At 65.3% G+C, this 22,580-nt stretch overlaps 3 protein-coding genes and 2 long non-coding RNA genes across 6 annotated transcripts; 4 read left to right on the top strand and 1 right to left on the bottom strand.

The window, feature by feature from the left end:
• The first annotated feature begins 73 nt into the window (after positions 1-73).
• On the top strand, positions 74-1,999 carry CLASRP (CLK4 associating serine/arginine rich protein). Its single transcript, XM_080608709.1, has 7 exons — positions 74-122; positions 624-684; positions 821-879; positions 1,000-1,046; positions 1,162-1,244; positions 1,540-1,564; positions 1,876-1,999. The coding sequence occupies exons 2-7, from the start codon at positions 660-662 to the stop codon at positions 1,916-1,918; spliced, it is 282 nt and encodes a 93-aa protein (XP_080464835.1). The 5' UTR covers positions 74-122; positions 624-659; the 3' UTR covers positions 1,919-1,999.
• Positions 2,000-2,078: 79 nt separating this feature from the next.
• Positions 2,079-3,000, top strand: LOC308186585. 2 transcript variants are annotated; one of them, XR_013944119.1, is made up of 2 exons: positions 2,079-2,665; positions 2,937-3,000. It is a non-coding gene; the product is annotated as an uncharacterized lncRNA (long non-coding RNA). The 2 variants fall into 2 exon arrangements; XR_013944120.1 differs by having other exon boundaries at positions 2,735-3,000.
• Positions 2,839-4,399, bottom strand: GEMIN7 (gem nuclear organelle associated protein 7). The gene is given in 3 exon segments (XM_080608708.1): positions 2,839-3,342; positions 3,344-3,496; positions 4,307-4,399. Coding segments are annotated over 2 exon segments (417 nt in total). The 5' UTR covers positions 3,484-3,496; positions 4,307-4,399; the 3' UTR covers positions 2,839-3,065.
• A 403-nt stretch (positions 4,400-4,802) lies between these two features.
• Positions 4,803-22,230, top strand: PPP1R37 (protein phosphatase 1 regulatory subunit 37). Its single transcript, XM_080608706.1, has 13 exons — positions 4,803-5,136; positions 8,678-8,775; positions 9,256-9,301; positions 10,346-10,446; positions 13,092-13,211; positions 15,624-15,774; positions 16,232-16,387; positions 17,855-17,967; positions 18,140-18,281; positions 18,427-18,593; positions 19,000-19,882; positions 20,287-20,374; positions 20,949-22,230. Exons 1-12 carry the CDS (start codon positions 4,923-4,925, stop codon positions 20,367-20,369), a joined length of 2,274 nt encoding a protein of 757 aa, XP_080464832.1. The 5' UTR covers positions 4,803-4,922; the 3' UTR covers positions 20,370-20,374; positions 20,949-22,230.
• Positions 13,359-14,029, top strand: LOC308186586. Its single transcript, XR_013944121.1, has 3 exons — positions 13,359-13,419; positions 13,570-13,589; positions 13,932-14,029. It is a non-coding gene; the product is annotated as an uncharacterized lncRNA (long non-coding RNA).
• Positions 22,231-22,580: the final 350 nt, after the last annotated feature.

Below are 22,580 nucleotides of genomic sequence, written 5' to 3'. Positions count from 1 at the left end.
CCTCCCTCTTTATTTATTGATTTATTTATTTATTCTGGACCTTTTTCTTGACTTTTATTCCGTTTTTCCCCCTCGCAGGGCTGACGCTGCTGCTGGTAAAGAGTCGGGAGCTGCCAAAGTCAGTAAGAATTTAACCTCCCCTCCTTTACCCGCACCAAGGCGAGCGGACTTTAAGGGCTGGAGGAGGTGCGGGGGGCGGGCGCCCGGCTCCCTCCGCACCCCTCTTTTGGGGGGGGGGGGGAGGATTTTGGGGACCCCCCCGGGGTCCCCGCAGGGCTCGGGGCCGTGCCCCTCTAAAAGGGGGGGGGGGGGGGGGGGGGCGGGGCAGATGCTGGTGTCGCCCCCCCGGTGTCACCCCGCGTCGTGGGGTCCCCCCCGGTGGTCCCCAGTGCGGTGGGGGCTCCCTGTTCACCCCCCCCCCCCGGGGGGGGCGCAAAAATTGGGGTGGGGGGGGCACACGGGGCAAGTGGGGGGCTGAGCGTCCCCGGGGGCGCAGGCTGGGAGCTGGCGGGCTCGGGGCTGGGTTTTTGGGGGGGGGGGAATTGGGGGGGGTCGGGGGGGGGCTGGCGGAGTCCCCGCGTGCCCCCCCCCCGGCTGACACGCGCCCCCCGCTTTGCTTGCAGCCCAAGCTGACGCCGCAGGAGAAGCTGAAGCTGCGCATGCAGAAGGCTCTGAACCGGCAGTGTAAGCGCCCAAACCCCCCCCCCCGGCCCCCCCGCGCCCCAAAACCACCCTCGTAGCCCCCCCCGACCCCAAAACCAACCCTATTCCCCCCCCCACACCCCCGCTGAGCTCCCCCCCTCTCTTCCCCTCCCCGCAGTTAAAGCCGACAAAAAGGCAGCGCAGGAGAAAATGCTGCAGCAGGAGCACGAGAGACAGGTGGGGGGGCACGGGGAGGCCGGGGGGGGCACCGGGGGGGGGCACAAGCCGTGCTGGGGTGGGGGGGGGTCCCTTTTGGGGCAGGGCCCGGCTCAGGGCGCGCTGGTTTTTCTCCCGCAGGAGCGGGAGGACGAGCTGCGGGCCATGGCGCGGAAGATCCGCATGAAGTAAAGCTCCCCCCCCCCCCATTTCCTCACGCGTGGCCGTGGGGGGGGGCAAAGTTGGGCGTGAATTGCCCAAATCCGCCGTTTTTTAACTTAATTTGCATCCCCCCCCTCTCAGGGAACGAGAGCGGCGCGAGAAGGAGCGGGAGGAGTGGGAGCGGCAGTACAGCCGGCAGAGCCGGTCCCCGTCCCCGCGCTACAGTGAGTGCCCCAAAATTTTTGGGGGGGGACCCCAAAATTATTTAGGGGGGGACCCCAAAATTTTTTGGGGGGCCCCAAAAATTAAAAAGGGGGTGAGGGGAGGGCAGGGGGGTTGCGGGGAAGGGAGCCCCGGGTGTCCTGCGAGGGGATGAAGCAGCGCCCTCCTCCTCCCTGAGCTCCTTGGAGGGGGGGAATAAGGGGTGGGGGGGGGCGGCTGCTGAATTTGGGGGAAAAACGGGCGGAAATGGGGCTCCTGGGCCCGGTGCTGTCTCAGCGCCCCCTTTGTGCCTTGCAGGTCGGGAGTACAGCTCCTCCAGGAGGTAGGTCCCAGCCCCGGCCCCACACCGGTGGGGCTGGGGGGGTCCCGGGGGGGTCCTGGGGGATCCTGGGGGGGGTCGGGGGGGTCCTGGGGGATCCCGGGGGGGTTCGGGGGGGTCCCAGAGGGGTGCTGGGGGATGCCGGGGGGGTCCCGGGGGGTTTTGGGGGGGTTCGGGGGGATCCCGGGGGGTTCGGGGGGTGTCCCAGGGGGTTTTGGGAGGGGTCCGGGGGGATCTCGGGGGGATCCCGGGGGGTTGTGGGGGGTCCCGGGGGGGGTCCAAGCCCCTTCTCCACCCCTTTTCCCCCCCCCCAGGCGCTCCCGGTCCCGCTCCCGGAGCCCCCACTACCGCCACTGAGAGGCGGCAGGGGGAGAGTTCGGTGTCAATAAAGGAAAAAAAAAAAACGTTTAAAAAAAATAATAAAAAATATAAAAAATGCCCCGGGGGGTGCCGTTTATTTGGGGGGGGGGGGGGTCCGGTTATTTTGGGGAGGGGCTGCGGCTGTCTCCGGTCTTATTTTGGGGAGGATTCCTTATTCCACGCCGTTTTCAGGGGATATGGGGGAGCTCGACATTTTGGGGACGATTCCCCTCGTTTTGGGGCGGCTCCGCTGCTGTTTTCAGTCCACGAGGGGAGCCCGAAATTTTGGGGAGGATTCCCTGATTTCGAGGAAGGTCTGCTGCCATTTTCACTCCTCTTCTTTTGGGGAGAATTCCCCTCGTTTTGGGGAGGCTCGGCTGTGGTTTTCAGGAGGCGAGGGGAGCTCCCAATTTTGGGGAGGATTCTTTGATTCTTTTATTCCGGTGAGGGTCTGCTGCTGTTTTCAGTCTCACTTTGGGGCAAATTCCCTTGTTCTGGGGCAACCCCGCCACCATTTTCACTCTTATTTTGGGGAAAATTCCCTCGTTCTGGGGTGCCCCCACCGCCGTTTTCACTTTTATTTTGGGGACAATTCATTTTGGGGAGGTTCTGCTGTGGTTTTCAGTCTGCGAGGGGAGCTCCCAATTTTGGGGAGGATTCTTTGATTCTGGCGAGGCTCTGCTGCCATTTTCAGTCCGGGAAGAGAGCTTGGAATTTTGGGGAGGATTCTTTGATTCTGGCGAGGTTCTGCTGCTGTTTTCAGTCCGGGAAGAGAGCTTGGAATTTTGGGGATGATTCTCTGATTCTGGTGAGGGTCTGCTGCCGTTTTCAGCCCTACTTTGGGGCAAATTCCCTCATTCCAGGACAACCCCACCGCCATTTTCGCTCTTACTTTGGGGAAAATTCCCTTGTTCTGGGGAGATTTCTCTCATTTTGGGGAGGCTCTGCTGGTTTTCAGGAGGCGAGGGGAGCTCTCAATTTTGCGAGGATTCTTTGATTCTTTTATTCTGGTGAGGGTCTGCTGCCGTTTTCAGTCTCACTTTGGGGCAAATTCCCTCGTTCTGGGGCAACCCCTCCACCGTTTTCGCTCTTATTTTGGGGCAGATTCCCTTGTTCCGGCGCGCCCCCGCCGCCGTTTTCGCTCTTATTTTGGGGCAAATCCCCTCGCTCCGGGGTTGCCGGGGGGGGGCAGCTCGAAGGCGTAGGCGATGATGTCGGCGCAGCGCAGCAGCGCGGCCGCCTGCAGCCCCAGGGGGGTGCGCAGGGCGTCCACCTGGAAGGCGAGGGGGGCGGCGTCGGCGGCCGCCACCACGGCCCCCACCCGCACGCGCTCGTGCAGGGCGAAGCTCACCGGCAGCCCCCGCATGGCCGCCAGGCTCCGCAGGTAGCGGCGCCGCAGGGCCGCCCGCGCCGCCTGGGGGGGGGGACGAGGACGTTTTTTGTCCATCCGTCGTCCCCCCCCCCAGCAGCAGGGCGCGGAAGCGGGGTGACGCGGGGCTGAAGCCGCGGCTCGAGCCGTCGGGGCCGCGCGGCAGGCGCAGGACGCTCACCGGTACCGCCATGGGGGGTGGGGGGCTGCGGGGGGGGGGGAAATGGGTCGTTAGGGGAGGCTAATTAACCCATCACCCAGCGCTAATTAAGGTTAGGGAACAGCCCCCCCCCCCCGGTCTACAGGGAGCTGCCCTCATAACGCCCTTTGGGGTCCCCTTTGCCCCCTGCCTATCGGGACCCCAAAAGCCCTCAGGGACCCCAAATTTCTCAGAGACCCCCCCAGCCCCACCCCCCAAGACCTGTGTGTCCCCCCCCCGAGACCTACGGACCCGCCCCTCCCCAAAAAAAACTCCTGAAGCCTCTGCCCCCTCCACCACCCCCCACAAGACCCCCCCCCCGTGCCCCTCTCCAGCCCCCTCCCAAGTCCTAGGACCCCCCCAAAATCCCCCATGTCCCTCTGCAGGCCCCCCCGACCTGTGATTCCCCCCCCCAAACCTCTACCCCCCCAAAAAAAAACCCTCCTGAAGCCCCTGCCCCCCCCATGCCCCTCTCCAGACCCCCCCAGACCGCTCCTGAAGCCTCTGCCCCCCCCCCAAGACCTCAGCCCCCTCGGTGCCCCCCCCGGCCCCCTCCTGAAGCCCCTGCCCCCCCCCCAGCCCCCCCAGTAACCCCCCCGGTGCCCCTCTCCAGCCCCCCCCAGCCCCCCCAGTAACCCCCCCCCGAGGCCTCCCCCTGCCCTCAGCCCCCCCCAGGACCCCTCCCGTGACCTCTGCCCCCCCAAATCCCCCCCCGGGGCCTTTGTGCCCCCCATTCCGCCCCAAAATCCCCTAAAACCCCCCCAAAACCCCCTAAAGACCCCCAAAACTCCCCAAAATCCCCCCAAACCCCCCGTACCCCTCACGGCCCCCCCCCTCACGCTCCCGGGGGCTCCGCGCATGCGCGGCGCTTCCCGCCCGGAAGTGCGTCACCCTCCGCCGCTCCCCCCCTCCCCCGCGGGGCCGCTTTTCCGCCGCGGCAGATTCGCCAAACGGCTCCGCGCCCCCTCCCGTCACGGTGCCCGCCGCCGCCTCGCCCCGTTCCCCCCCCCCCCCCCCATCCCCTCCCCGGTGCCCGCCGCCCCCTCCCTCCATTTCTTCCCCCGCTCCCATCCCTCCCCCGTGACGAAAGTGCCGTTAGTCCGCACACGGCGCCGACTCGCCGCCGCAGATTCGCCACGGCGCTACCCCCCCCCCCCCCCCCCAGAAATAAAAATAAAATAAAATAAAATAAATAAATAAATAAATAAATAAAACACGACGCGAACCGGGAGCTCGGGTGGGAGTCTTTGTGGTTTTTTTTTTCTCCCCCCCCTCCCCCCCTCCCCGGGCTCCGTGACGAAAGTGCGGCGCCGAGGGCTCAGGCCGCGGTGGCAGCGGCGGGCGGCGGCGGCTCCGCTCCGGTGCGCGGCGGCGGCTCCGGCCCGGCCCGGCCCGGCCATGCCCCGGTGAGAGGCCCAGCCCCGGCCCCCGCCATGGACGAGGCCCCGGCGCCGCTGCTGCTGCCGCCGCCGCCGCCGCCACCGCCGCTGCTCCCAGCCGCTCCCGGTGAGGCGGGCCCCGAGCCGGCCGCCGGACCGCCGGGCCCCGAGGACGGGCGGCTGAGGCACGGGGCGAAACGGGTGACGTTCCCGTCCGACGAGGACATCGTGTCCGGGGCCGTGGAGCCCAAGGATCCGTGGAGACACGGTAACGGCGGCGGGGGACCGGGGGAGGGGGGAAACGGGGCCGGGGGTGAGCGGTGGGCACCGGGAACCGGCCCCGGGGGTTGGGTTGTGGGGACCGGGAATCGGAGGGGAGATGGCTCCGGGGGTTAAGCAGCAGGGACCGGGAACCGGAGGGGGAACGGCTCTGGGGTTCAGCGGCAGGACCGGGAAACGGTCCCGGGGGTGAGCGGTGGGGACCGGGAACTGGAGGGGAGACAGCCCCGGGGGTCGAAGAGCAGGGACCAGGAACGGGAGGGGGAAACGGCCCCGGGGTTGAGCGGTGGGCACCGGGAACCGGAGGGGAGACGGCCCCGGGATTTGAGTGGTGGGCACCGGGAACCGGAGGGGAGATGGTTCCGGGGGTCAAGCAGCAGGGACCGGGAACCGGAGGGGAAACGGACCCGGGGTTGGGCAGTAAGACCGGGAAACGGCCCCGAGGATTGAGTGGTGGGCACCGGGAACCGGTGGGGAGATGGCCTCGGGGTTGAGCAGTGGGACCGGGAAACGGTTCCAGGGGTTGAGTTGTTGGGACAGGGAACCGGAGGGAAAACAGCCCCGGGGCTCAGTGGTGGGTACCGGGAACCGGCCCCGGGGGTTGGGTTGTGGGGACGGGGAATCGGAGGGGAGATGGCTCCGGGGGTCAAGCAGCAGGGACCGGGAACCGGAGGGGGAACGGCCCCGGGGTTGAGCAGCGGGACCAGGAACTGGCCCCGGGGGTTGGGTTGTGGGGACTGGGAACCGGAGGGGATCAGCCCCGGGGTTGAGTTGTGGGGACCGGGAACCGGAGGGGAGAAACGGCCCCGGTTCCCCCACCAGCCCCCAGCTCCGCGGGCACCCCGAGGGCCCAAACCCCGGTGCCGGTACCGGGCCGAAGCTCCCGCAGCTCAACGAGGCCACCGCGAGGTCCTGCCCCTGGAGGGGGGGCGACCCCCCGGTGGGCACAGACCAGGGGGGGTGAAAACGGGTTCGGGGAAGGACCTGGGGGTGGAAATCCCGATGGAAATGGGGGGGGGGGGGGGCTGCGGGGGGACCTCGCTGCGGCCCCCCCCCAGAGCCCGAAGGGGCCTCCGGGAAAGCCGGGGGGGCTCCTGGCGCAGGCGCCCCCTCCCCGGTGCTGCCCGCGGCCGGGCTGGGTGGGCTTTGGGCAGCCTGGGCCTGGGGGGGACCCCAAAAACCCCGTCGGATTCCAGGAGGAAGAAGAGGGGGACGGCTCCGTCTCATCCCAGCGCTGAAATCCCGCTGTTTTGGGGGGGGGGGGCAAAAGCTTCTCCCCGAGGCCAAATCGGTGCCGGAAAGGGCGATTCGGTGACTTCACCTCCAGCCACCCTGCCGCTGCGCTGCTTTTTAGTTTTCCACCCAGCTTTTTCGCGCCGAGCTTCGTTTTCGTCGCCTCGTTGGCCTCCCGGCCGCGATCACCCCGCTGGGTTTTAACGTTTCTCTCCTTATTTTTACCCCCCCCAGCACCAGGACCGGCGATTTTCGGGGCGCTCGGCCCCGCAGGAGCCTCCACGAAGCCCCTGCGCGGCGCTCAGCCCTCGCTGCCTCCTTTCTCCGCCGCCTTTTTACTGACCCGCGTCGCTTCCTCCCTCCTTTAATTCGTTATCCCCGGGCTCTCGTTTCAGCGCCGGGCTCGGTTACGGATCTCTCTGCTTCCACCTCGCCGGGCTCGGGGCCGAAGGGAGCCTCCTCCCCCGGGGAGCAGGGGCCGGATTCTGCGCCCGCTTCAGGGCCTTGCAACTGGCGGCTAACGAGCGCGTTAATGAGTAACGCCTCGTCTGCTTCGCCTCGTTTGCTTGGCTTCGTTTGCTTTGGCTCGGCCGGCACGGCGCGGGTTCGGATCCGGGATCCTCGGGGTTGGGGAAACGCCCGCGTTGCTCTCCCGACCCTAATCCGCCGCTCGGTAACGAGGAGATTAATTAGGGAGCTGCTCTGCGCCGCCGGATTAGCGGGGGTACGGAACGAGCAGCGCCGACGGGGTCGGCGTTGCCAGAAGAAACCCCCCCCCGCTAACCGGGAGCATGGGGGGGCTGCGGTTTCCTGAGCTCCCCCGTCTCCTTTTCTCCTTTTATTCGATGTTTTTTGGGGCGCAGGGGGAGCCAAAAGCCCGAAATGCTGCCGATGCTGAGTGTTTCCTAAATCCTGATCGTTTCACAGCGCCGCCGCCGCACAAAACCCCGGGGAAAACGCGCGCGGGGCCCCGGGATCCCCCCCCCTTGGGCTCTGCCGAGAGAAATAAATAATTTGGGGGGGACACGGCGGCCTCGGAGCGAGCCCTCAGCCGCAGCTCGGGGCGCTCAAAGCAGGGCCCGGGAGGAACCCGGCGGCGTCTGGGGGGGGGTTGTGCGCATTTGGGGGGGGTTTGTGCGCGTTGGGGGATTTTGTGCACATTTTTGGGGAGGTTTTGTGCGTGTTTTAGGGGGTTTTGTGCGCATTTGGGGAGGTTTTGTGCGCATTTAGGGAGGTTTTGTGCGCCTTTTGGGGGGTTTTGTGCACCTTTTGGGGGTTTTGTGCGCATTTGGGGAGGTTTTGTGCACATTTTGGGGGGTTTTGTGCGCATTTTGGGAGGTTTTGTGCGCATTTTGGGGGTTTTGTGCGCATTTTGGGGGGTTTTGTGCGCATTTGGGGAGGTTTTGTGCACATTTTGGGGGGTTTTGTGCGCCTTTTGGGGGTTTTGTGCGCGTCTGGGGGGGTTTTGTGCACATTTTTGGGGGTTTTGTGCACATTTGAGGAGGTTTTGTGCACATTTTGGGGGGTTTTGTGCACCTTTTGGGGGTTTTGTGCGCGTCTGGGGGGGGTTGTGCACATTTTTTGGGGTTTTGTGTGCATTTTTGGGGGTTTTGTGCACATTTTTGGGGGTTTTGTGCGCATTTGGGGGGGTTGTGCGCATTTTTGGGGGTTTTGTGCACGTTTGGGGGGGTTTCGCTTTCGGTGTCGTGCGCGCTCTGCCCGCTGAAGCAGCCCTCCTGCGCGAGCAGTTTGGTTTTCAGCCCCCGGGGGTTAAGAAAAAAAAAGCAGCCGAGGTTTTGGGGCAAGAAAGCTGGTTTTAGGTCCTGCGTGGCCGAGAGGCGCCGCGGGGCGTGCGCGGGCCTTTGCTGCTTGGTGCCGTGGGTGTTCGCCGCCCGAAAACCTCGCTGCCGTGGCTCGGGGAGGGGAAAAGGGGTCAGGAAAAGGGGCTGAAAAGGGCAAAACGGAGCCAGAAGCCTGCCGAGAGCTGGGCTTGCGCAGCCTGCAGCCGAGCAGGCTCGGGGCCGAGGGTTTTAGGCCGAAAAAGGAGAGGTTTGGGTCGGCTGGGAGGCAGAAACCGGTTGTGTTGAGCGCGGTGAGACCCGGACGGGGCCGCCCGGAGAAGCTTTGGGTGCCCCCATCGAGGCAGCCACACCTCCGCTGAACGTTTTTGGGGTGAAAACCCAGTGCGAGCAACCCAAAAAAAAACCTGAGGAATCCGGGGGGGGGGGGGGGGCGAGCGGGAGGGGCCGCCCGAATCGCCCCGCGCCCTAACGGGAATCCTCTTCCCTCTTTTCCAGCCCAGAACGTGACGGTGGACGAGATCGTGAGCGCCTACAAGCAAGCCTGCCAGAAGCTCAACTGCAAGCAGATCCCCAAGCTGCTGAAGCAGATCCAGGTAGGGGACCCGCCGGGCCCTGCCCCTCGCCGAGGATTCGGTGGGTTGGCCACAAACCCCCCCCCCCGGCCCCGGTTTAATCCCGCGAAGGGCTTCTGGCCGGGCGAAGCCGCCCCCGCGGAGCGCCACCCAGCGCGGGAGCCTAATTAGCAGAATATTTTTGCTTAATTTGCCCTCGACGCCGAGCCGAAGGGCTCGTTCTCCCAGCGGTTTGGCCCTCGGATGTTACGGAGGTGGAAAACGTGCCCGTGCCTGCAGGGAGAGCGGGGCTGACCCGGGCTTTGCCCCGGGCACGTAGCGTGAATCCGAGGCCCGCTTAAAACCTCGCTCCTCCGACGCGGCGTTTTAAAGATTTAGCTCCTCTTAGCGTCGGGATTTGCCCCATTTTCTGCGTTCTCTCCTCGTTCCGGTGCAGGAATTCCCCTCCCTCCCTCCCTCCCTCCCTCCCTGTGTCCGAAACGCCGCTCTGTCTTTTTCCAGGAATTCAAGGATCTGGCCCCCAGGATAGATTGCCTGGATCTGAAAGGTGAGCCCCTCGGACGCCACCAGGGGAATGAATTTTGCTGCGTTTTGGGCAACATCGGTGGGTTTTCGGGGGTCAGCTGGAGCCGTGCTCCCGGCCAGGGCTCCCCCAGGCTGAGCAGGGGGAGGCACCGGCTCGTCCTTCCCCCAAAACATCTCCCCCAGGGGCTCGGGGCCAGCAGGAGGCCGGGCTCCACTCCCCAGGGGACGAACGCTCGCTTCGGGTCCCTCGTTGAGCCCCCTGCTGCCCCCCTTTCCCCGCAATTCCCAGCCCTGCGGCCGGTCCTAGCACCCTTGGGCGAGGCTCTTCCTCCGCGGGTTCTGAGAAGCCCCCCGAGGGACGTGGGGGCCCCGTTACGAGGCGTAAATGCGCCCTTAACGCACCGCGCCAAGCGCCCTCAGCCTCTCCTGCTCGCCTCTGCGCAGGGGGAAAGGGTTTGGGGTAAAGCAGCGTCCTCCGGGGACGTGTGTCACCGGCCGAAGGAAGCCAGCCACGATTTTCCAGAGCGTCCGCCGAGAAACGGGGGAAATAAGCAAATAAAAAGCCCCGGGTCTCGGAAAAACGTCCTGGGGGCAGCTCGGACCTTTACTTCCCTAAACCCGAAAGGGGAAGAATCGGGTTTGCGGGATTTAGCCTTGGCCGCGTGGTGCTTTCGTATGGCAAAAGGGATCGGGGCGCAGCGAGGGAGGGGCTGAAGTGGGCGAGGGGCCGGCTCGTTGGGAAAACAGCCGCAGAAATCCCGGTTTGGGTGAAAAAACGGCGTCCCGGTGGCTCTTGGCTGGGGGGGGGGAGCTCCCGTGCTGTTTTTTTGGGTGGATTTCCACCTTGCCTGGTGCTGGAGCCTGCCCCGGGACGGGAGGCGAAGGCGAACGAATTCCCACGCGGGCGCAGCGGCTCTGACGGCGGGCTCGGAATTTCCCCCCCCAGCTGGGTTTTGGGGAGGGGGGGATTGGGGGGGGGGGCGGCTCTGGGCACGGGGAGGAGAAATCTGCCTTTGTGCGCGCGCCGACAGCTCCAAACCCACCTCGCTTTGTCTTCCTGCCCCAGGGGAGAAGCTGGATTACAAGGCCTGCGAGGCCCTGGAGGAAATTTTCAAGCGGGTCCAGTTCAAAATTGTTGACTTGGAGCAAACGAGCCTGGATGAAGACGTAAGTGGCCGGGGTTTCCGGCACCTTCTGGGCTCCCATCTTTGTGGGGCGCCCCGTCCCCTTCCCCTTCGTGTCCGCGCCCTCGTTTGGCCCTGTGCGTGCAGCGTTTGCTGCTCCAAACCCGACCATTTGGGCACTCCGGGTTTAAAACCCGAGGAAACGGTTAAAAAGCCTTTTTTTTTGGGCACGGCTCGCTGCATCCCTGTGGCTGTCGGAGCTGCTCCGCCGCTGTGGGTATCGAATAAAGCAGAGCAGAACCCGTCACGGGGCCCGGTGTGTCCCCGGCTGCCTGTCCCCTGCCTGCCCCGCTCCCCTCGGACCCGTGGCTCCCTGTGCCCTGTCGTTTTTTTTTCCCTAAATCAAAGTTTCCCCGCTTTTTTTTTTTTTTTTTTAACCCTAAATCAAAGTTTGGTTTCCCCACCCCGTCCCCGTCCCCCTGCCGGCTCTGGAGCGTCCCCCCGCTTCGTGTCCTCCCCGTGCCGTCCCTCCCCATCCCACCCCCGCCTCCACAGCTGCGCTGCCGCGTCCCCTTGGTGCTTTTTTTTTCCCCTTTTTCCCCCTTTTTTCCCCCCCCCCACTCATCAGCAAGGCCCCGTGAGAAGTTAAGGGGGGAAATCGCGGCTGCGGCTGCGCTCGGCATCGGTTTCCCACCGATCCCGGCGCTGCGCCCGCGCTCTGGGCCCCCCGTGACGCGCCCCGTGGGGCAGGAGGAGGCCGTTTTTGGGGGGACGGAGCTGTCCCCAAGCGGGGTGCAGCCCGGGTGATGAGCCGGGGGACCCCCTGGGGCTGCCAGCCGGCGCTGCGCCTCCCGCCCGGCCTCGTTACCTGGGACCGGGATCCCGCAGGGTGCCCCGAGCTCATCCCACGCCTCCGGGAGCACCGGCGGGGGTTTTGCGCCTTTCCCTTGCGGCAGCACCCACGGGTGCCTGCGTGGGGCCGGATTCGGGCCCCGCTCCCGGCTCCCTCCCCCCAAAATTTCCTTCCTTTTATTCGCCCAAGCGAGCCCGGACCCTCCCCGGCCTCCTCCCCGCCGCGCGCTCCTCCTAACCCCGCTGCGGGAGAAGATGAATTCCACCTCAGCTATGGTGTGGGAGGGAGGTTTGGGAGCCCAGCCCTCACCGGGAGCTCGTTCGGGGACAGAACCGCGCTCGTCCCCGTACCAAAAGGGCTGATTCACGCCGCGTCAGCCGGCCCCGTGCCGCGGCACGCCGGCCCCTGACTCAGCCGGCGGCCGACGAGCGCGCCCGGATTCCCCTCGTCGCTTCCCGCCGCGCGAAGCCCTGCTCTTCCCCGAGGACCTGTTCTCTGCCTGCGCCCCGTGCTGCCGTTTGCCAGTCCTCCAGGTCTCCCCGCGTGCTTTTTTCTTTATTTTTTTTTACTGGAAGCCTCGCAGCGGGCGCTTCGTGGCTCTGCCCAGCGCACGTTTCGGCTCGTCTCTCGCCCGAAGGTGCTCGTTATGTGATTAAGCAAATTGGCCCCCCCGCCGCTGCTGCGGGGAGCTCCGGACGCTTGACGGGCGCGGGTCCTGCTCTGCCCAGCCCTTTCGCTCCTAGCCCTGGCTACGGGCCCCGGCTTTTGTACGTTTTTGCTGGGATTGCCCAGAAATCGCCCTGCAAGTGGCAGCATCGTGCCTGGGTAACCCCGCGGGGAACGTCCGTGGGATCAAATCTCCCGGGAAAACGTTTCCCCGTGTCCCCGGGAGCATGCGCTCGGGGGCCTGGGTGTCCTCGGTGCCTTGCTCCGGCCACGTTTCCTTCCCCTCCTGGTGCCAGGGGGGGCCAGGACGGGGGCTGAATCCCCGCTGGGCTTCAAACCCCCGCGTCGCTGAATCCCCCCGCAGCCCGAAGAGCGAGGAGCTCCGAGGAAACCCGACTTCTTCCCCCCCCCCCCCCAGGGTGAACCTCGTGGGGTCGAGCACACCCGACGGCCTCCGGCGACACAACCCAAAGCCTTGCCTTCTGCCCCCGGGGCAGCAGGTCTGCAGAGAGCCCCCAGCAGGAGTTTGTTTCCCCCCCTGGGGGGGGACGCGGTGGCCTCGGCTGCCTGCGGGGGATCCCCGACCTCATCTGCGAGAGCGATTCGGGACTTAAAGCCCCAAAGGTTACGTGTGGGAGGCGGCTGGAGGAGACGGGACGGCTCAAACCGAGCTGCTTGTGCCCCAGCGCAGCAAAACCACCTTTACCCCTTCTCCAGACCTCTTTTACCCCTTCTCCAGACCTCTTTTACCCCTCGTCCTCCAGGCCTTCTCCTCCAGGCCTTCTCCTCCAGGCCTCCTTTCCCCCTTTTCCTCCAAGCCTCCTTTTCCAAGCCTCCTTTTCCCCTTCTCCAAACCAACAGGAGCGATTGTGCCCTGCGAAACCCCACGGCCCCTTGCTCCAAGGTGCCTGCGCCAACGTTTCTGCCCGAAGGCAGCTTTGCCGTCCCTGCCACTTTCCGGCAGCGCCCGGGTTTGCAAAATAGAAGGGGAAAAAGAGAAAAACGGGGACAAAAAACAGGGTGCGGCACTGGGTGTTCCGAGCACGGCCACAGCGATGCTCCGCGCGTCCCTCCCACCTGAGAGGAGGAGGCCTGGCCACAAATCTGATCTATTTTTTTAATCTTTTATCCCCTTTTAACGCCACTTTTCTTGTGCCTTGGTTTTGCAGGGCGCCTCGGCGCTGTTCGACATGATCGAGTACTACGAGTCGGCCACGCACCTCAACATCTCCTTCAACAAGCACATCGGCACGCGGGGCTGGCAGGCGGCCGCGCACATGATGAGGAAGGTTCGTGCTCGCTCCCCGCCGGTGTTGGCGCACGTTTTAAACACGTAAAGCACCGGGGGCTGCCCACGGGGCTGTACCCGTGGTTAGGGGCTGGCTCCAAGCAAAATGTCAGTGGCCAGAGCATGCAGGTGGTCGTTCCGCCCTCTAGGAAGAGCTGAATTCCAAAAAGGTTTCGTCAAACCCAAAAGTTCCCCATCAAACCCAAAAGGTCCCCCATCAAATCCAAAAATTCCCCATCAAATCCAAAATTTTCCCCCTTCAAATCCGAAAGGTCCCCCGTCAAACCCCAAAGGTCCCCATGTCGAACCCCAAAGGTCCCCCCGTCAAACCCAAAAGGTTTCCCCATCAAACCCAAAAGGTCCCCGTCAAACCCAAAAGGTTCCCCCGTCAAATCCAAAGATTCCCCTGTCAAACCCCAAAGGTCCCCCCGTCAAACCAAAAGGTTCCCCCATCAAATCCAAAAGTTCCCTGTCAAATCCAGAAGGTCCCCCCATCAAACCCAAAAGGTCCCCCCGTCAAACCCAAAAGGTTCCCCTGTCAAACCCAAAAGGTTCCCCCGTCAAACCCCAACGGTTCCCCCGTCAAACCCCAAAGGTCCCCCCATCAAATCCCAAAGGTCCCCCGTCAAATCCAAAAGGTCCCCATCAAATCCAAAAGTTCCCCATCAAATCCAAAAGGTTCCCCCATCAAATCCAAAATTTTCCCCCGTCAAACCCAAAGGTTCCCCCGTCAAACCCAAAAGTTTCCCCGTATGGAAAACAGCCATGGCCTCCCCCAAATACGAGCTAGTTTTTGTAAACCCAAGCACCAGCTTTGTCCAGGTTTGTCCGTTGACGAGGGGGAGACCCCCGACACCCTGCCCTCGCCCCCTGCGGCACTGGGAGCGCGGCTCTGAAATTCAGCACGCAGAACTCTTTATCGCCACGCGTGGTGTCCTCCAAACAGAGGCGCTGCTCTGTCTGCGCACCCTTCCAGCCGCCGGAGGTGGAGCTTCTCCTGATTTCCTCTTCTCCCACCTTCCAGTTTCCCTGTTGCGGGCCCGTCTTTCACCTCCAGGCAGACAGAGGTCATCAAATCCCCGAGCTCGGGCGTTCTTGTGGCCTCCCCGGGTACACGGCGTCCATCAGCCACGTGCCCGCCGTGCTCGGCAGGGCTGTCGCTCCCCGGCTGCTCAAAGCTGCCCCCGGACGGAGCCGGGGGCTCTTTTTCGCCCCGTTACCGCCGGTCATTTCGATCCGGGTGCTCAGCGGGCCCCGTGCCGCGCCAGCGAGCAGCGCCGTGCCGCGGGGCGGTTCTGGGCCTTTTGCTCCGTGCCAGCGCGGGGAGGAAGCGTGGCACCGGCAGGAACGGTCCTGGCACGTCCTTCCCCGGCTTAAAAACACGGCGCGGGGCTGTCCCGCGGCGTTAGGACGCCGATTTGCGAGCGTTTTGGTGCCAAGCGCCGAGACCTTGAAAGCACAGAGCCCCGCGGGCCGTCCTTCGGTGCGTGCTCGCGGCGTCGGCCTCCGGACCCGGGCACCCGTTATCCTTGCAGCGGGGCCGGCGCTGAGCTCAGCAACTGCTCAGCACCCGGATCCGCTCGGCGAACCCCCGCGTTGCACGGGGCGGAGCGGGGGCTGCCGGGCTCGTGGCGCGGCGCACGGCCACCCTCCGACACACGGCAGCAGCGGGATCCCAGCCCGCCCGTCGGGGGCACGGGGCCGTTTCGGGACGTTTCACGGCTTCGGTTTGGAGGCCCGCCGCGGGAGCCGGTCCCGGCAGCGTCCCCTCGGGGCGCGCGCGGGGCCCAATCCTGCCCAAACCTTTTGGGAGCCGGGCGCTGCCCGGGGTGCGAGCGGCTCGGGGCGTCTGGGGGAGGTTAGGAAGGGAATGAAGCTCCTCATGGGAAGCTGGTGGCAAGAACCCCCCCCCCCAGCTCCTCTCCTGCTGCTTTTGTCTGTAAAGCAGCCAGCGGAGCTCCGGGGCGGTGGGCTCAGCCCCTGGACAGCTCGTGGCCACGCGGAGGGGCGTGCGGAGGTAGAAAACCCTAAAAAAAAAAGCCATAAAAGCGACAGGCGCGCAGCCAGAAACGATCGATAGAGGGGCCGCTGGGGTGGCGGTGCCGGAATCGGGCCCGGCCGCAGGTCCCGTGCCCGGCGGGATCCCTGGCGGCGCCGTGCCGGCTTATCGGGGTGCTCCCTTCTGGCTCCTCGCCCCTTATCTGCGGCCCGCGGGGCGCCCCAAAAACACCATTCGGGGCCCGCGGGCCCTTATCGGGGCAGCCCACGGGGCGCTCGCCGCCGTGCCGCCGCCGGCAGGCACCCCCTCCTTACCCCGACAGCCCCGGGGACCGCGACCCTTTCGCGGGGTGCTTCCGAGGGTGCCGTGCGTGCGCTGAACCCCCCCCGGCCCCCCCCTTTCTTCTCCCCGCAGACGAACTGCCTGCAGTACCTGGACGCCCGCAACACGCCCCTGCTGGACCACTCGGCCCCCTTCGTGGCCCGCGCCCTGCGCATCAGCAGCAGCCTGGTGGTGCTGCACCTGGAGAACGCCAGCCTCTCGGGGCGCCCCCTCATGCTGCTGGGTGAGTGGCGGACACCCCAAAACCCACCCCTGGGCACCCCGCCATGGGGGGGGTGGAAAGGGCGGAGGCCGTTGGGCGCTGGGCGGCCCCGTCGTTAAGCTAATGAATTAGGAGTCCGTCACCGGGCTTAAGCTGACGGACGGAGGCGGCGTGATGGCAGGGAAAAACGTTTCTGGGCTTTAATTGCTCGTTAGGGCGGCCCGGCTGGGGAAACGAGCGCGAGCGCACGTGCCGCTGGCGCCGACCCCCTCCGAAAGCCGAGCGCACGAGGCCGAAACGCGCCGGGGAGGGGGGAGAAATTTTAAACTTTTTGTCTTCAGCCCTCGCTCAGCTGCACGGGGTCCGAGCGCCTCTCGCCTCTTGCCTGCGGTCTTTTTTTTTTTGGGGGGGGGGATAAAATGAGCGCGAGTGCTTTTTGCCTGCTAAGCGCGAGCCCTCGCTGTTGTCTGCCGCCCAGCCACGGCGCTGAAGATGAACATGAACCTGCGCGAGCTGTACCTGGCCGACAACAAGCTGAACGGGCTGCAGGACTCGGCGCAGCTCGGCAACCTCCTCAAGTTCAACTGCTACATCCAGATCCTCGACCTGAGGAACAACCACATCCTCGACTCAGGTCAGGCCCCCTCCCGCCGCCGCGGAGCCGCTCGGGCGATCCGGCCGCGCGCGAGGAGGAGGGGAAAAACTCCCGGGTTGAGGCCTGGGGGAGGGAAGAGGAGAGGATTTCCCTTCCCTGCCCGGTTCCTCACCAAGCTGCGGCCCTTCGGGCGCTTCGTGGCGGCTTTTCGGGGTGAACCGAAGCGAACGGAGACGCCGAGGTGGCGTCCCCTCGTGCCAAGGGTCCTGAGCCGCAGCCGCACGGGGGAGAGCTCTCTGCCCTCTGCCTGCCCTTCCCCGATTCCCCCCGATTTCACCCCAAACTTAATCCTGCCGAATCCCCCCCCTCCCAAGGCAGGGCGCCGAGCAGCTTAAACCTTTGGCAAGGCTCAAAACCCGGCGGCGCGCGAGGCTGCTCGGGCCTCCCGGCTGGTTTTCCTCCAGCTCCCGGCTGGTTTTTCTCCTCTCCGTCCCACTCACCGCGGACCAACGGGGAGGCCAGATCTGATACGGAAACAGGCCTTGCGAAACGCTCCCACCCCGGGCTCCGACACCAGCTAATTCTAGGTGTGGGCACCTCCCGGCGGAGCAGCCGGCGGCGCGATTGCCGCCCCGGGCGCCGCGCGTGGCCCTCGTGGGCACGGAGGCAGCCCGGCGTGCCTGGGTCGGACGCGGCCGGTGCTGGTGCGGACGCCCGTGCTTCCGGACGGGTCCCACCCTAAGGTGCAAATATTAATTTGCCCGCCTCGCAGGTCAGCTGGCACGGCTCGTGCGTCTCTGGGCACTGAATAATCGCGAGCGGCGCTGGGCCCTCTACGTGTCCGGCGTCACCCGCGAGGTGTTGCCGCGGGCTCCTGCGGCGTTGTTTGCCCGGGGATTCGACGCGCTTATCAAAATAAATATGTTTACAGCAACTGGAAGCGGCACCGGCCCTCGGCCCGGGCGGAATCAGGCCAGGCAGCCTTACTCATCGTCCCGTGGGCTGCCTCTTCCTGCGCTTCTCTCCCGGCCCCGTGCGGGCGCGGGGGGGCAAATCCCAGCCCCCTGCTCGGGCGCCGCGCCCTCCAAGCTCCATCCCGTGAGGTTTTTTCCCCCCCATTTCAGAGGCTAGCCCTGATTTAGCGTGTACCCCGAGACGTTAAGTGCCTGCCTGTGCGTTTGCCGTGCAGCCGCCGCGCGTTTTGCCCGGCCCGAGGCTCGGCGGGGTTCGGAAGCGCTGCCCACGCCGAGCCCCCCCCTCTTCCCGGGACGTGGGGGTGCAAATCCCCCCCCGTGCCCGTGTCCCGCCCTGCACAGCGGCTGATTTAAGCCACGTTTCCCCCCCCCCCCACTCTCTGGGGGTCTCCCAGACCCCGTCGAGCGAAAGAGCAAAGCCGGCGAAGCTCCGATGAAACCCGCTGGTGTCGGGGCGGTGCGATTTGGAGGGGGGGGGAAAGGCCACCCCGGGAAGCCCCCAAATCCTCACCGCCCGCTGCCGTTCCTCCAGGCTTGGCGTACATCTGCGAGGGGCTGAAGGAGCAGCGCAAAGGGCTGGTCACCCTGGTGCTGTGGAACAACCAGCTGACTCACTCGGGCATGGCGTACCTGGGGATGACGCTGGTGAGCGCGCCCGGCCGGAGGCTTCCTCGCCTTCATCCCCCTTCCCCTGTCCCCGTTGCCTCCGTCCCACCGCCTCGCCGTGCCTCCCCCCCCTGTCCCTTTCCTCCCCCGTGCTCCGGCTCCTCGCTGGGCTTCGGGGCGGACCCAGCTGGAGCCTCTTTTCACCCCGCAGCCTCACGCCCAGAGCCTGGAGACCCTAAACCTGGGCCACAACCCCATTGGCAACGAGGGCGTCCGCAACCTGAAGAACGGCCTCATCGGGAACCGCTCCGTCCTGCGCCTCGGCTTGGCCTCCACCAAGCTGACCTGCGAAGGTGGGCCCCCCCCGCTTTTCGTGGAGGACGCCTCGGTCTGCCCCCCCCCCCAAAAAAAAAAGTGCCTTTTTTTCGGGGTCCGGCGGAGGCGACCCTGCCCCCGGGGCGTCCTCGCCTCACCGTCGGCCGCCGCGTCCCCCCGCAGGCGCCGTGGCGGTGGCGGAATTCATCGCGGAGAGCCCGCGGCTGCTGCGCCTCGACCTGCGGGAGAACGAGATCAAAACGGGCGGCCTCATGGCGCTGTCGCTGGCCCTCAAGGTCAACCACTCGCTGCTGCGCCTCGACCTGGACCGGGAGCCCAAGAAGGAGTCCGTAAGTCCCCGGCCCTTCAGCCTCCCGAGACGGAAACGGCGATGGCTTCGAGGAGAAACCCGCCCCGGGAGCTCGATTTTGGGGCGGTTTGGGTGTTTAGTGGGGAAAGGCTGGTCCTGAAGAAAAGAGGGGGGGAAAAAAGCCCGGTTAAGGCGTCGGCGTGGCCTCCTGCTCGGGAAGCTTCGTGGCCTCGACGCTGTAAGCCCGGGGGGCTCTGGCTTTGAGTCTGCCCGTCGCTGCTGCGGGGCCCTGCTCGAGCAGGGTTGGTTCTCGCTCTTCCCATGGCTCGTCGTCACCCCGGGTGGCCGGAGAGCTCGCGGGCGTCCCCGGGCTGCTGCTGGAGGAACGCTTCCAGCTCCCGCTTCTCCGCTCACCCACCCTTCCTCTTCCCCCCCTGCCCCGGCAGGTGAAGAGTTTCATCGAAACGCAGAAGGCTCTCCTCGCCGAAATCCAGAACGGCTGCAAGCGCAACTTCATCCTGGCCAAAGAGAAGGAGGAGAAGGAGCAGAAGCTGCAGCAGTCGGCCTCCATGCCCGAGATCACCGTCACGGAGGCCCTGGAGGAAGGCCCCGGGGAGGACGACAGCGCGGCCTCCACCCCAGAGGAGGGCGAAGAGGCCGGGGAGGGCCCCGTGTCCTCGGAGAACGGCGACGCGGAGCCGGCGGAGGACGGCGACGACCGCGACGGCGCCACGGACTCCGACTCGGACACGGAGGAGGAGGAGGAGGAGGAGGAGGACGCGGGGTTGGCGACGAAGGACTTGAGCCAAGCGCGGGGACAAAACGATTCCGGCGGCGGCGCCGCCACCGCCGCGGCGTCCCCGCAGCAGGCGAGGGCCAGGCGCGACGCCGAGGCACCGCAGCACGCCGCCGCCGCGGGGAGCCCCTCCGCGTCCCCCCAGGGGAACGAGCGGAGGATTTCGGTCTCCAGCCCCGGGCGAGGCCATAAAATCTTTGTGGTGACGCGCGTGGAGAGCCTGCCGGAGCGAGCGGCCGCCACCGCGCGCCCGCGGGAGGACGGCGACGGCCCCGCCGCCGAACCCGCCGAGCCCCCGACGCCGGCCTCCGAGTCCCCGCTGCGGGACCCGCGGGCGAACGGGACGGCTCCGGCCTCCGCCGCCGGCGTGGACGCGGCGCCGAGCCCCGAGGAGCGCGGCAACCCCGCGCCCTGCGAGAGCCAGGCCCGCGACGCCGCCCTCCCCAACGGGCTGAAGACGGATTTCGCGCGGGCGCTGCCCGACGTCTCTCCGGAGGGCGATGGCAAAGCGGGGAGCTGCGCGGCCGAGCACGGTAAGAGAGCCCCCGGCCCCGTTCCCCAAACGCCCCCCCGGGGCGCGGGGAGGGGTCCGGAGCCCTTTCCCCGCGCCGGGGTCCTTCGAATCGCCCCAGCGGCGTCCCCGGGCGCAGCGGTGCGGCGCTGCGGGGCTTTTCCCGTGGGAATCGGGAGCCCGCCGTGGCTCTGCCCTTCAGAGCCCGGCAGCGCTTCGGGAGCCGTTTAATTAGGCTCGCGGACGCGCCGAAATTAAGGATAGCTGCGGGGAAGCTCCGAGCTCCGAGCCTCCCGGGCGCGTTCGGCGGCGCGGCGCCTTCCCTTGATGTGGTTTTGGGGAGGGGGGGGACACGGGGGGATGGGGGTGGGCACCCCCGGAGGTGGCGCGGGGGCAGCGGAGGGACCGGCGGCCGTTTGCTTTCAGAGCTGAGCTGCTCCAAGAACGAGAAGGAACTGGAGGAGCTGCTCCTCGAGGCCAGCCAGGACACCGGGCAGGAGCCGCTGTGATGCAGGTGAGGGGGGGGCTCAGGGGGGGGGGGTCAGGATCCGGCCCCGAAGCGAAGGGGGGCGTGATGTTGGGGGTCCCAAACGAGCTGGGGGGTCCCAAATGAGCTGAGGGGTCCCAAAGGAGCTGGGGGGTCCCAAAGGAGCTGGGGGTCCCAAAGGAGCTGGGGGGTCCCAAAGGAGCTGGGGGTCCCAAAGGAGCTGGGGGGTCCCAAACAAACTGGGGGGGTCCCAAAGGAGCTGGGGGTCACAAATGAGCTGGGGGTCCCAAAGGACCTGGGGGGTCCCAAAGAAACTGGGGTTCCCAAAGGAGCTGGGGGGTCCCAAAGGAGCTGGGGGTCCCAAATGAGCTGAGGGGTCACAAGTGAGCTGGGGGGTCCCAAATGAGCTGGGGGTCCCAAAGGAGCTGGGGGGTCCCAAATGAGCTGGGGGGTCCCAAAGGAACTGGGGGGTCCCAAAGGAGCTGGGGGGTCCCAAAGGAACTGGGGGGTCCCAAATGAGCTGGGGGGTCCCAAAGGAGCTGGGGGGTCCCAAAGGAGCTGGGGGGGTCCCAAAGCGCCGCTCCCCCCCCCTCTCTCACAGACCCCGCATCCGGGAGGCTGCGCCCGGCGCCCGCGTCGCTTCGTTCTCTCCCCGCTCCGCACGATCCCGAACCTCGGGCTCCAGGACGAGGGTCGCTTCCCGCCCCCCCCCCCGCGTGCCCCCCCCAACCCGCAGCCGCTGCCCCCCTCCCTCCCGGCCGCTCTTCCCGGCTCCTTCCCCGGAGCGGAGCCCCCAGCGGGGCCGGGGGGCCGCCGGCCGCACACTACAGGGCCGGGGGACGCCGCACGCGCCCCCGCCATCGCCCGCGGAGGAGCCCGCGCCACCGGACGAGCTGCCCAGGACGGGCTGCCTCCGCAGCCACAACGGTTATTTATTTTAAAATTCCTCTTTTTTTTTTTTTTTTTCCGTTTCGTTTCGTTTCGGTATCTATTTATCGTGAGCTGCAAAGCACCGGGTGGGGATTTAGAGGACGATGTAGATTGAATTCCTCCTAGGCTAACCCCGCAACCTCGCTGAGCTGCTCCTGGCCTGCAAAAAAAGAAAAAAAAAAAAAACTCTCTGCTGGAAAATGGGGAAAAAAAAAGGAAAAAAAGAAAAAAAAAGGAAAAAAAAGAAAAAAAAAGGAAAAAAAGAAAAAAAAAGGAAAAAAAAAGGAAAAAAAGAAAAAAAGGAAAAAAAGAAAAAAAAGGAAAAAAAGGAAAAAAAGAAAAAAAAAGAAAAAAAGGGGGAAAAAAGAAAAAAAAGGGGGAAAAAAGAAAAAAAAGGGAAAAAAGAAAAAAAAGGGGGAAAAAAGAAAAAAAAGGGGGAAAAAAGAAAAAAAAGAGGGAAAAAAGAAAAAAAGGGGGAAAAAAGAAAAAAAAGAGGGAAAAAAGAAAAAAAGGGGAAAAAAAGAAAAAAAAGGGGAAAAAAAGATTAAAAAAGGGGAAAAAAAGAAAAAAAAAGAAGAAAAAAAGAAAAAAAAAGAAAGAAAACACACAAAAATCGGGCACCGCTCGCGGCCGCGGGGAGAGGAGCGGGGCCGCCGCGTCCCTGCCCCTGCCCTCCTCGCGCCGGGAGCGGCGCTGGCTTTTCTCAGGGGCCGGCGGGGGGGGGCGTGAAACGCGCGGGGCTTGGATATATATAGATATATATATATTATTATTTTTTTTTCTGAAAAGTGCAATAAATCTATCAGGGAGCCGAGGGCGCGGGCCGGGGCGGGGGAGCTGCGCGGTAACACTACGTCCGGGGGCCGGCGGGGGCTTGGCTCGCGTTGGTCGTTTCTTTCCGTCGTGTATTTTTGTTAACACTGTTTTCTATTAAACGAGAACCGCATTCGTCACCCCCCCGCCTCCCGCCTGCTGCCTGCGGCGTCCGCGGCGGGGCGAAATCCCCGAATTTGGGGGGGTTTTGGGGGAGGAACGGGGCGAGGTGGGAGAGAAACACGCCCGAACCCCGGGGCTTTGCCCTTGTCGCTTTCCCGTGTCCCGGCGGGGAGCAGAGCGGCTCGGCACCGCTTTGGGCTGATTTCCCAGGGAATCGGGACCGGCACCAACATCAGAGGCTCGGCACCGCTTTGGGCTGATTTCCCAGGGAATTGGGACCAGCAGCAATGTCAGCAACTTGGCACCGCTTTGGGCTGATTTCCCAGGGAATCGGGACCGGCACCAACATCAGAGGCTCGGCACTGCT

Source organism: Anser brachyrhynchus (assembly GCF_964034855.1).
Source record: "Anser brachyrhynchus genome assembly, contig: SCAFFOLD_515, whole genome shotgun sequence".
Taxonomy (NCBI): Eukaryota; Metazoa; Chordata; class Aves; order Anseriformes; family Anatidae; genus Anser; species Anser brachyrhynchus.
Note: the sequence above shows the minus strand (reverse complement) of the source record. Positions and strands in the feature narration are given on the sequence as shown.

Bases quoted from the DNA above. Each gene is read 5' to 3' on its own strand.
- CLASRP (XM_080608709.1), top strand. From the start codon at position 660: ATGCAGAAGGCTCTGAACCGGCAGT. The intron at 685-820 runs GTAAGCGCCCAA...CCCTCCCCGCAG, and splicing joins GAAGGCTCTGAACCGGCAGT to TTAAAGCCGACAAAAAGGCA. The intron at 880-999 runs GTGGGGGGGCAC...TTTCTCCCGCAG, and splicing joins AGCAGGAGCACGAGAGACAG to GAGCGGGAGGACGAGCTGCG.
- PPP1R37 (XM_080608706.1), top strand. From the start codon at position 4,923: ATGGACGAGGCCCCGGCGCCGCTGCTGCTGCCGCCGCCGCCGCCGCCA. The intron at 13,212-15,623 runs GTTCGTGCTCGC...TTCTCCCCGCAG, and splicing joins CCGCGCACATGATGAGGAAG to ACGAACTGCCTGCAGTACCT. The intron at 17,968-18,139 runs GTGAGCGCGCCC...TTCACCCCGCAG, and splicing joins CGTACCTGGGGATGACGCTG to CCTCACGCCCAGAGCCTGGA.